Source organism: Ailuropoda melanoleuca, chromosome 1 (genome assembly GCF_002007445.2).
Source record: "Ailuropoda melanoleuca isolate Jingjing chromosome 1, ASM200744v2, whole genome shotgun sequence".
In the NCBI taxonomy this organism is placed as follows: Eukaryota; Metazoa; Chordata; class Mammalia; order Carnivora; family Ursidae; genus Ailuropoda; species Ailuropoda melanoleuca.
Genome location: NC_048218.1, coordinates 190,570,721 through 190,584,610, shown reverse-complemented (window position 1 = coordinate 190,584,610; position 13,890 = coordinate 190,570,721). Strand labels below are relative to the sequence as shown.

The following is a 13,890-nucleotide window of genomic DNA, read 5'->3' as shown; positions in this document are numbered from 1 at the left end:
GGAAGCCTGCTTCTCCCTCTCCCACTCCCCCTGCTTGTGTTTGCTCTCTCGCTGTGTCTCTCTCTGTCAAATAAATAAATAAAATCTTAAAAAAAAAAAAAGTTTCCTTTTTATTGTTAAATCTCACTTGATTTTTTTAAATTCTTATTTATTTTTTAAAAGATTTTATTATTTATTTATTTTTAAAGATTTTATTTATTTATTTGACAGAGAGGCAGCGAGAGAGGGAACACAAGCAGAGGGAGTGGGAGAGGGAGAAGCAGGCTTCCCGATGAGCAGGGAGCCCAAGGTGGGGCTCGATCCCAGGACCCTGGGATCATGACCTGAGCCCAAGGCAGACGCTTAACGACTGAGCCACCCAGGCGCCCCAAGATTTTATTTATTTTTAGAGAGAGAGGAGGACAGAGAGCAAGGGGAGGATAAGAGGGGGAGGGAGAAAGGGGAAAGAATCCCAAGCAGACTCCCCGCTGAGCGCTGAGCCCAATGTGGGGCTTGATCTCATGACCCTGAGATCATGACCTGAGCTGAAACCAAGAGTTGGACATTCAACCCACTAAGCCAGCCTGGTGCCCCTTCACTTGATTTTTTTAAAATCCATACCTTTTTAGTTGATTTTAGTTTTTTATAATTGGACTTTCCTAGTAAAATAAGACATCTTTTTAAGTTGATGGCATGTGTCTTGACATACTTGGTTACTTGTAACAACTTTTAATAGTTTGAGAATATTTAATAACATAACCAAAATTTGGTTGCTAATGATACAATAAATGGTGAACAAAAGTGCTATTTTTACTGCTTTTTTACCTCTTAATAACAAAACTAGGAAAGAGATTTTTTTCTTTTTTTTCTTTCNTAGAGACAGCCAGCGAGAGAGGGAACACAAGTAGGGGGAGTGGGAGAGGAAGAAGCAGGCTCATAGCGGAAGAGCCTGATGTGGGGCTCGATCCCATAACGCCGGAATCACGCCCTGAGCCGAAGGCAGACGCTTAACCGCTGTGCCACCCAGGCGCCCCTGCTTTTTTACCTCTTAATAACAAAACTAGGAAAGAGATTTTTTTTCTTTTTTTTCTTTCTTNAAAGAGATTTTTTTCTTTTTTTTCTTTCTTTTTTTTTTTTTAAGCATCCTTATGATTGAGGGATAAATTGACATAAGCCACACATACTGAGATGTACAGTTTGATAAGTTCTGACATACTTGTGTGCTCATGAAACTGTCACTGCTAGATTTCTATTTAACATCATGAGTTTATATTCATTTTCCCAATTTAATACTGTGTATTACTGTGCCCCGTTTTTCTTACAGTATGAGGTTTCATTGATCATCAAGAGGTTTTTTTTAGCAAATTTCAACTTTTTTTTAATTAATGAACAAATATCTTTATTAACTTTAATCCATAGTATACATTAGGGTTCACTCTGCGTTGTACATTCTGTGGATTTTGACAAATATGTAATTACCCGTATCCACTAGGACGTTATCATATAGAAGCGCCTCACTGCCCTGAAAATCCCCTGTGCTCTCCCTGTTCGTCACTCACTCCTTCACTCCCCCTGAGTCCCTGGCAACCACTGATCATTTTACTGTTTCCAGAATGTCCCAGAGTTGGAATTCCACAGCATGCAGCTTTTCAGACTGGCTTCTCTCACATAGCATTATACCTTTAAGGTTCCTCACTGTCTTCTAGAGTTTATTTTCTACATTGCTGGATAATATTACATTGTGTGGATGTGCCACGGTTTGATATTATTGCATTCTATTTCATTAAAATAACTGGGTCGTCAATTAGGTAAGTGATAAACTGATTTCAGAACCTAAGTAGGGGTCATAGCTGTAGTTTTAAAACTATTGCCTGAAAGTCGATGTTAGGTTTTTGCTGGACATAAAGGGCCAGACAGCTTGATCCCTGTCTTAGGAGCTTAAATGTTATTGGGAAAGGAAAATCTACTTACATGGGATATCTAGTAACAAAAGAGTAAGAACAAAACAAAGGGTAACAAAACAAAAGTAAAGGAGCCATAAGAAACTAGGAATTCCCTAGTACTGTTGAGGAGTACGGGGAACTGGCAAGTGCTGTAACAGAAGCTCTGTGAAAGCAGGAGCTTTTTGTCATCCACTGATCATGAAACCTGGGTATATTACTTTTATATTCCTCAGATTCTTCATTTGTAGAATTTATATAATAATAATATCTATCGTACTGGGTACTTTTTTAAAAATTTAAATGCAATTAATTAACATATAGTGTATTATTAGTTTCAGATGTAGAGTTCAGTGATTCGTTGGTTGCATATAACACCCAGTGCTCATGACATCATATGCCCCCCTTAATGCCCATCACCCAGTTACTCCACCCCACCCCTACCCCCCGGTCATTAAGAGTTTTATGACCTTGATGTTCCTTCTCTCCATCCTTCGGCCACTGGTATCTCACAGGGATTATTACCTTAAATCACTTTAATGTCTGCTAAGCTTATTTTTTTGCATCCCAACTGACCCCTTACAAACTCTACTCTAAATTAATGCATATTATCTATAATATCACTCTTTCAGTGGTCATGATTCCAGCGTCCTGGGATCAAGTCCCACATCGGGCTCCTTGCTCGGTGGGAAGCCTGCTTCTCCCTCTGCCTGCCGCTCCCCCTGCTTGTGCTCTCCCTCCCTTTCTGTCTCTCTGACAAATAAATAAAATCTTAACAAAAAAAATTACGTGAAATTAAAAAAAAAATCCTTTAGTAATTTCTCATCATACACGTTAGTAAAGTCTTGGTCTAGTTACTCTCTACACTTTTTTTTTTTAAGATTTTTTATTTATTTATTTGACAGAGAGAGACAGACAGCCAACAAGAGAGGGAACACAAGCAGGGGGAGTGGGAGAGGAAGAATCAGGCTCCCAGCAGAGCCTGATGTGGGGCTCGATCCCAGGACCCTGGGATCAGACCCTGAGCCGAAGGCAGACGCTTAACAACTAAGCCACCCAGGCGCCCCTACTCTCTACACTTTAACCTCATCTCCTACTCCTTTCCCCATAGGCACCCTGTGTTCCAGTCCTGTGAAACTATTTAGAATTCCCCACCTGTGCCATTCCTTTGGGCCTTTGCTTTTACACACTGTTGTTGGTCTTCAAATTCAGCTTAGACTGACTGCTTCTGAGGAACCCTTTTCGAGAATCTTCTTTTTTGAATATTCTCACAAAAATATCATCACAGCCCCATCAAAAAAAGTCAGTAATTCTTAATACCTTCAGGTATTTTATCAATTTTATCAGTACCTATGCCTTCTTGTTTTATACACATCTTTTATTTTTTTACAATTTGCACCAAATGACCTTCCAGTGTACTTTGTCTGCAGATCGGTTTGGGATGTTGCCATTGGATGAACCTGCCGTCCTTCTCAGTGAGTTCATAGATCGTTTTCAAAGCCTTTGTCACTTGGACCTCCAGCTTCCTTCCCTGAGGCCAGAGGACTTGAAAACTATGGTGAGTTTTTCTTGGCTAGCCTACAGTGGCCTTCAGTTCACTACCATTTGTACGTGAAGCATTTCTTTATGTGACAGAGGATTCAGATTGCTGTGAAGAGAACTCGTTGTTTGTCCCTCAGCTGACCTTTTCCAGTCTCCACCAGAAGGGCAACTTGGAGTTTAAGTAAATGGATTTCACTGAAACGTCTAGATAGGATTCTTTAAATGGCGTACATTCAGTTTTATCTTGATTTTTTACTTAAACTATTTAACAGAAGATCCTGGAATGTGACTTCATATGGTTTATCACATATCATTTCCCAAAGAAAATACTATAGAAGTTAGAAACTCCCTTCTCCCCTGTGAGCGGAAATTAGAAATGCTCTGACCCGTCTCTACTTCGAAACTGAGTATCTCGTGTCCCATTTCATCACCCTGTAGACACGCCAAAGACAAGCTTTATGATAGGAAATAGAAGCTATTATTTTGCTTCTTCAAGTTGAGAGGCTGATTGAATTTTAACCAAAGTTTAATTTCTGTGCCTATATTATTTTTTATTTACTTATTTAAGATTTATTTATTTATTTTAGAGAAAGAGCATGTGGGGAGGGGCAGAGGAAGAAGGAGAGAGAGTCCCAGGCAGACTCTGTGCTGAGCACAGAGTTCAACACCAAGCTCGACCTCGAGACCCTGAGATCACACCCCAAGCCAAAACCAAGAGTCGGACACTCAACCAACTAAGCCATCCAGGCACCCCAACTCTCTGCCTATTTTAAATGTCCCTTGTCCCTAGCCAAGACAGCTTTTTTGTTCATCTTGTCAGTTCTTTATTATTCTTAGAACAAAAATGAAGACCTTGGCAAGCTCTCTTGTTCTGTCAAGAAGTAAAGTCAGTGTCATGTTAAGATGAATAGTAATCTGTTTTCATTATTTGGGTTTTGAAGTTTACAGGTTTCAGAGAAAATCTGCAATTGGTAAATTGAAAACAAATTAGAACTAAGAAAAGATTTGGTAGTTCTAGGAAAACTGCTACCTTTCTCAATCAGCAGATGCAGGGCAATTCAGGAAGCTTCTGTCTAAAACCTTAGCCCTTTGCTGTAAGTGAGCCTTCCATAATGAAGAGAATTGTCTTCATGTTTGAGATTTATTTCATAATTTTTGCCTTGAACCCTCTAAATGCGTCCTCATATGTGATTTTTGTGATTGGAAATTTCAGTTTGTTACCTTGGTTCCTTTGTAGTGTTTGACAGAAGACAAGGTCAGTCTTCTCCTGCACCTGCTTGAAGATGAACTTGATCACCGAACTGATGAGAGAAAAACTGCAAGCAAATTAGGCTCAGACATCCAAGTCCACGTCACTGCCTGTGTTCTCTCTCTGTGTGGTTGGGCGTGTAGGTGAGTCAGTGAATTTTTAGGGGGATGTGAACTCTGACAACATCATACACTGGTATACATCACTCACTAATAGTACTGGAGACCCCGTGGTGTTTCCTGTCAGAAAAACAGACAAAACCTGAGGGAGTGGCAAGGGGACCATAAGAATCACTAACAGAACCAGAATTTGAACTCAGGAATTCTTGGGCACACCTGAACTTTGTTGTTTCTTGTTTTTTGGGGTTTTTTTTTTACTATCACTTCCCAGCTGAGAATCTGTGCTTCTGGAAACAGTGAAGCTCCTTTCTATTTATAGAAAGAAGAAAAATCCGTTGAATTCATAAAAACTACCAAAGGAAATGCCAGCTGGAGTCCTCAGGCCCCCATGTTGGTGTTTCCATTCTAGCTGCTCAGTTTGGCATAGACTCCCTCTGAGATAGAAAACTGTTGGAACGGGGGCACCCGGCTGGCTCAGTCAGTGGAGCACTGACTCTGATCTCAGGGTTGTGAATTCAAGCCCCTGTTGGATGTAGAGATTACTTAAAAATAAAATCTTAAAAAAAAAGAAAGAAAGAAAACTGTTAGAACCAATCTAGATTTACTTTAAATACACTTTCTTTGATAGATTAAGAAATATTTTTCATTTAAAAGGAAAAGGTCTGAAAAGGAATAGGAGAAATTTATAAAACATAACCTTTAAGATAGTCTTGCCTTAGAGGTTACACCAAGATCCTTAGATCTTTCTATAGGAACTTTGTGAGTGACGATGGAGTTGGGGGCCTGAGATGACATGATTCCCAGTCCACTGGACTGTTCCAGAGATTTGTTTGATGAGATAAAGCGTTCTCACGAATGACTACACTTAAGCCCTTGGAAATGTTGCCCTTTGAGAAAACTCTCTTTTCTGTTCCTGCCTAGTTCTTCCTTGGAACCCATGCAGCTCTCCCTGATAACCTGTTCGCAGTGTATGAGGAAGGTGGGGCTCTGGAGCTTCCAGCAGATTGAGTCATCCATGAGCGACCTGGATGCGTCCTTTGGCCTGACCAGCTCCCCCGTCGCAGGCCCTGAGGGGAAGTCAGAGCGCTTCCCTCTTGTGCCTGAGTCTCCTCGGAGGATGATGACTCGCAGCCAGGATGCCACGTGTTCCCCTGGCTCAGAGCAGGTATGAACTTAAGGCTTGCTTGGGGTGGCCTTTTTAAAAGCAGCAGTCTTGCCAGAAGTGTTGTGGTGGAAAAGTTGGAGATTACCGTAGGCGGGTAAGCTTCCCTTCTGACCACGTTGATCAGAGTACCACATGTTTTTATTTGCCAGTTGCAACGCAGAAGCTAAATTTGTGATGTTGTATGAAAGTCTTTTATTTTTTTTGAAGAGTTTAGTTATGTTGACAGTTCAGAAAGTAAATTCTTTAGAGTTTAAAACTGCAAAGCATCAGCTTTAACCTGCTTCTAGAAATATTTCTTCCTACCATTGTCCTTCGTGTCATTGGTGTACTTCTGTTACTTCTTTCCTTCAGGCTGAGAGGAGCCCAGGTCCCATTGTCTCCCGAACTCGGAGCTGGGACTCTTCCAGTCCTGTTGACCGTCCTGAGCCAGAGGCTGCTAGCCCCACCACCAGAACCCGCCCCGTCACCCGCAGTATGGGAACAGGAGACAGCACTGGCCTGGAGGTGCCGTCTAGCCCTCTCCGGAGAGCCAAACGAGCTCGCCTCTGCTCTTCCAGCAGCTCGGTGAGTCCACCTGTGTGTAGAAGTCCCTGAGCACAGGCGGCACGCCAGGCCCTCACTGTGTAGCACAGGGAAGCAGGCATGAGCCCTTCCCAGGTCCTGTGACTCTTAGTAGGTAACGGGAATAGGTTTCAAGATGGGACAGTTGGGTGCCCTATCTTTGGAATGGATTCTGGGGAGGTGGTAAGTATTTCAGGCCCATGGGGATGGCAGTGAGATCAGGGAGACAGACCTGATCAGGGACTGTCGGTTTAACACAGAGGGAATGAAAGTATTTATAGATATTGGGCATGATGTAGGCAGTGTTAAAAGGAGAACGTCAAACTGGAAATGTGGGCACTTGTGAGATTCTAGACTGGACAACTCCTGGCGGTGCCTCCCTGAGGTGACGTGGCATCCGCCCTTCGTCAGCACTGTTTCTCTTCCCCCTCTCAGGACATGTCTTCCCGAAGTTTCTTTGACCCCGCCTCTCAGCACAGAGACTGGTGCCCTTGGGTAAATGTCGCACTTGGCAAGGAGACCAGGGAGCATGGTGGAACGGAGGTAGACGCCAGTACCCCCGCAGAGCCAGGCTGGAAGGCTGTGCTGAACATCCTCTTGGCCCACAAGCAGTCCAGCCAGCCGGCCGAAACAGACTCCACGGTGAGCTAAGCCGCTGCCTGCGCGTGTGCGCCGCTTGCTGTTTGTGGGATGAGGAACAGAGGCCGGTCCTATAATTAGCACCCTGCCTGCCCTCAGCATTCAGAAGTCAAGTTAGACGAGTCAGGTTTCGTCCTGGAGAATCGGCATGGAACTGACTCAATCTTCCTGCAGTTGATTAGCATTTGGCATTCCCTCAAATTCTGGTAAATGCTTTGTCTTCTCAACTAAAATGACTCAAAGTAGAGAAGGAGGACCGAAACAGAAATAGATGGGGAGGCAGCTGCTCTGGCCTCATGTTGCCGAACAGCTGCTTTTTCTGTCTGTGGCTGTCACTTGCCTTTGGAGCCTGGCCAGTTAACTTAGCTGTCTGGCTCCTTGTACTCTGAACCCCAGATTACGGTTTCATTCCGCACAGTGGGCACGTTTCTTTGCTCTGTTCCACAGCCCCAGGCTTGTGCCCCAAGCCTCGGCTAGCTGCTGCGGTCATGATCGCTGCTGCTGGCAAAATGTGGGTAGACACAAATCCACCGTGACAGCTGAAAAAACAAGTGTTTACTCCGAGTAAAGGATGGAAGTGATAGCAGGGTGGGCATTAAGGAATCATGGAAAACAGTTCTCTCTCCTTTGCTGGCTCCTCCCCAAATTTGCCTTATAGTGTGGTATGAATAGAATAATTTCTGACCTCCATGCCCTCCAAGGACAAAGTAAAATAATACTTGCCAGTAGATGTTTACAAGAAACACTCTCAGGTTTGTGGGATTCTGCTGGAGAGAACCGTAGCATCGCTAAAAGCCCACGAATGTACATTTATACCCTTGGTAAACAACGCGAATGAAGGCTTTCCAAGTTTTTCCACAGGAAAAAAAAAAAAAAACCCCTCATTTTCCTCATTTAAAAACTTTTGAAAATATGTAAAGCTATCTGAGGACAAATGTCTGCTCATATATTCTCTGCCCAGATCTTCCCGAAATAGAGTCTTATTGACTGCCCTCTGTCACTGTCTTGCCAAGAAGAAATCCCACAGGGTTTTTGTGGGGGTTTTTGTTTTGGTGGTTTTTTGTTCTGTTTTGTTTTGTTCTTATAGTGGGAGAAGTTGGCCTCATAATTGGCCCTGGGTTCCAGGACTTTGGAGATCCTTGTTGGTGGTTCGTCTTTAACCTTCCCACAGCTGCTATGACTGGGAAGTTCAGAGCTTAATGAGGCTGGGTAAAGGATCTTGATGTTAGAAAAAAGTTTATGTTGTTTATTCAACCAAAGTTTCTTTTAACTTTGTCACTCTGTTCACTAAATTCCCCTCCATCATTAGTAAGAGCTCAGATTCTCCCCACCCGCGCGCCCTGACTTTTATTTTATTGAAACACTCATCCACAAAGAAGATAAGAAGACAGTGAAAACGTCTTCTGATGTCTGAAACTGGGGGTAATTTTCTGGATGATCTTGCTGCATGATTATTTATATTCTCACTGAGACTCTGTGCTCTTCACTGTGACTCACAGGCAGAGAGAGCCAAGTGCTCTGATTCTCTGAGAACTTTTATCTTTTAGTGAATTGCTTTGTCTCCCTGTAACACCATTTCTCAGAATCTCAGATCATTTCATAGGTATGATCAGGTGGCAGTGAGAGTCTTCCTATTATTAGCTCTGCTGGCTATAAATGAAGCTGAGAAGGCCAGGGTCATAGTTTAAACTTGAAAGAGTCATTTAACTTTGTTTTACCCCTCGGTCTTGGATTACACTGTTAACCCCAGTGAGGCATCATATGAATGCGAATCCTTGTTCACAAGAAATAATGCACTAGGACCAATTCAGCATGACAGATGGAAGCCAGTGCAACACGTGTGGCGCACTAATGGTGGGTCACAAGTGTCCGCCTCACACACAAAGATCAGGACAGATGCAGGTACCTGGAGGGAGGACACGAACCGTGTTTGACAGGCTCCGTGTGTTAGCAGTAGTCTAACTGCAGAATGCAGGCGTCTTGATTTTTAGTCTGGTTTTAGGTGTATATTTTGTATACAGTATAAAGTAATATAAAATTAACTTGTTTTTCTCAATCCTAGACCTATCTAGATCACTGTGGAAGAAATTTACAGACCAAGCCTTAAAGCTGTTACCCCCATCCTTCGTCTCTATAAAAGAATTTAATCTCTAATGATGAGCTTTTCTGCCTGTAGAGTCTGTCCGAGAAATCCAGGAAGGTATTCCGGATATTCCGGCAGTGGGAATCTTTATGCTCATCCTGAAGATACTCTGGCCCTTCCTGGAGAGAAGCGGAATGAGTGACTTGGAGAAATAAAGTCCGAATTCCTTTTTGGTCAGCCGATGCTAAGTTTTTCTCCGTTCTGGTTTAATCATAAGGAGCCCCTGTCCTTGCAAAAGGCAATGAGTGTCACTGTCTGCGTCTGACCGAGGGGAAGCCTGTCTCCGTCGGGGGGTGTGGGCAGGTGACGTGCAGCAAGCCTGCGCCTGTTAAAGGAGTCTGGGGTTACTCAACCAGACGGAAGACCAAGGACTTGAGCACTTTTACTCTCTTTCAGTACGGGGCAGTGTTTTGAGGACTCCATCCCGGGAATATGACAGTATGTATTAATAAAATATTTGTTAAGATTCTTACTGCTGGAGAACTGCATTCCTTCTTGCCTCCTGGGCTGATACAAACAAGGCAGACACTGAGAAAACTTCAGTGGAGCACTAAACAAAATCTAAATATTAGTTTGCAGATTGGCTGCAAAGCCTGAAATTTAGTAATTTACTTGTGATTCTAGTCAAAGAGGTATTTCTTTTTTTTCTTTTTTTGGAGGTGGGGGAGGGGAAGGGGAGACAGAGAATCTCAAGCAGACAACACGCTGAGTGCTGAGCATGGAGCCCTATGCAGGGCTCGATCTCACGACCCTGAGATCATGACCTGAGCCGAAATCAAGAGTCGAACACTTAACTGAGCCACCCAGGCGCCCCCCCCAAAGAGGTATTTGTGAACCAGAAGGTATTCATTATGTCACCAGGAGATCTCCCAATGTGTTATAGTGAATGACAGGCTGATAATGTTCTCTTCACTTAGGCAAAAACAGAATGAGAGGCTATAATAAGGGAGGAAGGTCCTTGAGGAGAGACCCCCTCTCCGTGTGCCTTCAGCACACAGCTCCCCTGAGTGGGGCTCCCTAAGGCTCCTTCACTGCTGGTGGGGAGCATCAGTGTCTGTGGTGGAGAAGATGGGCCCTGACCTGCCCCATCTGAATAAGGCTGCCCCGTGATAACGGGGCCAGAAGACTAGAAAGTAATTTGTTGTCTGAAATGTCGTACTTTCTTTTAGTAACCGTGTTTGGTTGGATTTCTGGTTCACTTCTTTTATACTGAAATATTTTAAAGAAAATAATAGACATCATAATATTCTACCCATGCCAAACTTCAGTTTCCATCTCTTAACAAAATAAATTTTTTCTGTATTCTTCACCCAACAAAAATGAATGATCCCTTAATATCATCTAGTACCCGGTCCATATGCAAAATCCCTAAGTATTCCAAGATGTTCTTCACATTTGGTTTGTCCAAACCAGCTCCAATTCAAGATCATGGGTTGCCTAAATCCCTTTAGTCTGAGGGACAGTCCCTTTTCTTCACGCATGTCGGATTTTTAAATTTGTCATTTTTCAGTCCTCATTTTTAAAGGGTAAATCGTGTCGGTATCGCTCCTAAATCAACCCTCTGTCCGCGGAGGAGGCCAGTAGAGCTGTTTCCAAGTTATTTTTGTGGAGGTGCTCTTTTGCCTTTGGCCTGAGTGTTCGTTGTCAGTCTCCGTGGACCCCTTAGAGGTTGACTGGTGGGCAGCTCTCTGACATTCACAGAAATGAGACTTCAGGGTGGAAGCCTTTTGCGCACTGGTGACGAAGTGAGTTTGGAGTCTGTCCTCTAGGTCACCGCTTTAGGAGTGGCGTAGAATCATTAACACAACGTATTCAAAAGGACTACACCCCTAATTCCAGGTTATAATAATGTGGGTAAATTTTTTCAAGTCCACTGCAGTGTTTAATCTATACCTCCCTCCAAGGAAAGTGTTTACATTTCTTTAAAATAGGCAAAGCTCCACGAGCTTGTTTTGTGTGTGTGTGTAAAGCATAGATGGAAGCAGATTGCGACAGACTTGGTGTAATTCAAGAAAGTCTCTTCCACGTGGGAAGCAGTGAGCAAGCCCTGAAAGAGCAGGTGTTCTGTGGTTAGGCCCGTGCACTGAGGAGTAGAAGGGGGAGGGTAAGAGGACAGAAGTCAGGCCAGATTGGAGTCTCGTGTATTCTGCTGAGGAGTGTGGTCTTGATTCTTTGGGAAAAAAACTGGAGGAGTTTTTGAGCAGGGAAATGACATGGGCACTCAGGAAGATGATCGTGGCGTGGTGGATAGCGCATGAGGGGAGACAGGAAGGCTCTAAGGGAGATGTAATGGCAGGGACAATGGATGACTTGACAGAAATGTCAGTGACAACTTCAACATGAACAGTCTGGGCATGAGGAAGAGGGAGGAATCAAGGGCAACCTCGAGGTCTGTGGCAGCCGTTCTAGGTCGAGAACCCAGGTGGGGAGGGAACACAATGGTGGTATTTTTTTAACATTTTGAGTTCAGTATCTGTCTACGAATGAAGTTCTAGGGGTCAGGAGAGGAGGATCCAGTGCGTTGAGGTCGAGGGTGTTTGTTTCAAATGCTCACACAGAAGTCAAGCCACCCACCTTACCATCAGCCTGTGTGACCACGTGCCCGAGGCTCGGGGCCGCCTGTCCGAATTTCTGGTGAATACACCACTAGGCCGGACTGAGTATACTTTCAGACCGTAGCGGGTGTTCTCAGGTGGGGTGATGCTGTTTTATGTGTCGGCTTCACTGGGCTGAGGGACGCCCAGATAGCTGGTAAAATCTGATTTCTGGACATATCCGTGAGGGTGTTTCAGGAAGACATGAGCTTGCGAATCGGTGAAGAAGTAAAGGAGATCACCCTCACCAAAGCGAGCGGGGATCATCCAATCCCTTGAGGGCCTGAATAGAACAAGACGGGAAGGGTGAGTGTGTTCTTTGCTTGAGCTGTGACACCTGTCTCCTGTTCTTGGACCTCGGAGCTCCTGGTTCTCAGGCCTTCAGGCTTGGATCGGAACAGCACCATCGGCTTTCCTTGGCCTCCAGCTTGCAGGAGACAGGTTATGGGGCTCCTCGGCCTCTATCATTGTGTGGGCCAATTCCCACAGAAAATCTATTTGTTTGTATCTATACATATCACACCGGTTCTATTTCCCTGGAGAACCCTGACTGATACAGATGGAACTGAGCTCATGAACTTCCCAAAGCTGCTGTTCTCGTCCACATGCTAGGGCATCACTTCAACCCCCGGCTACTCATTCTTCCTGTGAGTTGTTCCCGTCAAAGTTTTTGCTGTGGCCTTTCTAGGAACCCACTTTTCCTGATTTGATTCTTTATTTGAAAATACAGTTTTTCTTTTGGCAGATCCTTCGAAAGAAGATAATTGCCTAAAATTTCATTTTTTGCTACTTTACCGTCCTCAGAGTTGGCACTACAAATCATCATGGTAAGGAATTTTCCTGTTCTCATGAGCCCCAGTAGGTCACTGACGAGGATGCTGTGTAATCTCTGTGTTAATCATCTGCTGGAAATAAAACTTCCAGCGCCTTCCTGTCCACTTTGCAGGTGAGAACCTTCTTTTGCAGTCTTGGTCCCAGCATCAGGGTGAGCGGCAGTATCCTGGAGACTCCCGAGTCTGGCCAGTCCTCCCTGCCTTCAGACTCTCCTTTTACTGTCGTTCTCCGCTAAGTTCTCTAGGATCCTACGTATGGTTTTAGCAAAGGTTGCGCTTCCCATCCAAGGAGATTTTGTTTTTACAGAGGGAAAGACTGAAGTTCAAAGGCCTCTAAAAACAAGTGCCGTCATACAGCTAGAATGCGGCAGAGCTGCAGACCCCTGCTTCCCAGCCTTCTGATTTTTCCATTATGATACAGCTGGGAATATCTGTGATTCTGTGATCTTCCTTTTCCGGGCACAAAGCTGAGATCCGCGTCTCACAGCTGAAAGGACTGTCTTGCAACTGCTCGTGGGATCCCGGTATCCAGAAGTGAGTCCTTCACCTGGCTCTTTTTAAACTGTAGCCAGCTTTAACAGACTCAGCAGGTGCAACATGCTCTTTGGGGGCTTTCCTCTTTTACTCAAACCCTCAGACCAGTTGTGGCTGCCTCAGAGCCAGCTTTTAAATCCCTTCCACCCTGTTCTGTCTTAGCAACAAAAACAGCTGCATGTACAGCTTGACCAACAGCAAAAGAACAAACACTTCCTCCTCAGTTTTCCTTGCTATTTATAGTTTTAGTCCTACTCTGGGTTTTCTTTGGCTTTAATGTAGCTGTTATCTGGGTCAGCTGACCCATGCCCTCCAAAGTGAGTCCTGCAGCTTTAATTACAGACCACTCATTCCATCTTTGTCCCATGCTCTCTTTTCCGTCTTTGCTTCTTGGCCAAAGTGTTGCTGGTGGTGACTGTTTTTCTTTCTACAGTGCCGCTCTGTGCCAGGGGACTGTCGTGTGGCAGAAGCCAACTAGGAAGAGAGGGGAAGGGGGAACCAAGTCTGTGTGAAGGTCTCGGGGGCGGGGGAGGCCACGGAGACTTGGTGGTTTATTCAGATTATCCAACAATTCCGGCCATTTGAAGAATAC

The 13,890-nt window shown here is 44.3% G+C and overlaps 1 protein-coding gene across 3 annotated transcripts in view; it reads left to right on the top strand.

Moving 5' to 3' along the window:
- ZC3HC1 (zinc finger C3HC-type containing 1) overlaps window positions 1–9,817 on the top strand; it is a 24,730-nt gene extending 14,913 nt beyond the window's left edge. For 2 of the 3 annotated variants that reach the window (XM_002913434.4, XM_034672043.1), the window contains exons 5-10: window positions 3,350–3,477; window positions 4,699–4,853; window positions 5,751–5,994; window positions 6,346–6,558; window positions 6,991–7,197; window positions 9,371–9,817. In XM_002913434.4, the coding sequence (XP_002913480.1) occupies window positions 3,350–3,477; window positions 4,699–4,853; window positions 5,751–5,994; window positions 6,346–6,558; window positions 6,991–7,197; window positions 9,371–9,439 (1,016 nt within the window). In that variant the 3' untranslated portion in view covers window positions 9,440–9,817. Of the gene's footprint in view, window positions 1–3,349; window positions 3,478–4,698; window positions 4,854–5,750; window positions 5,995–6,345; window positions 6,559–6,990; window positions 7,198–9,256 lie in introns of all 3 variants that reach the window. The other variant, XM_034672054.1, reaches the window with a different exon arrangement.
- The last annotated feature ends 4,073 nt before the right edge of the window (window positions 9,818–13,890 follow it).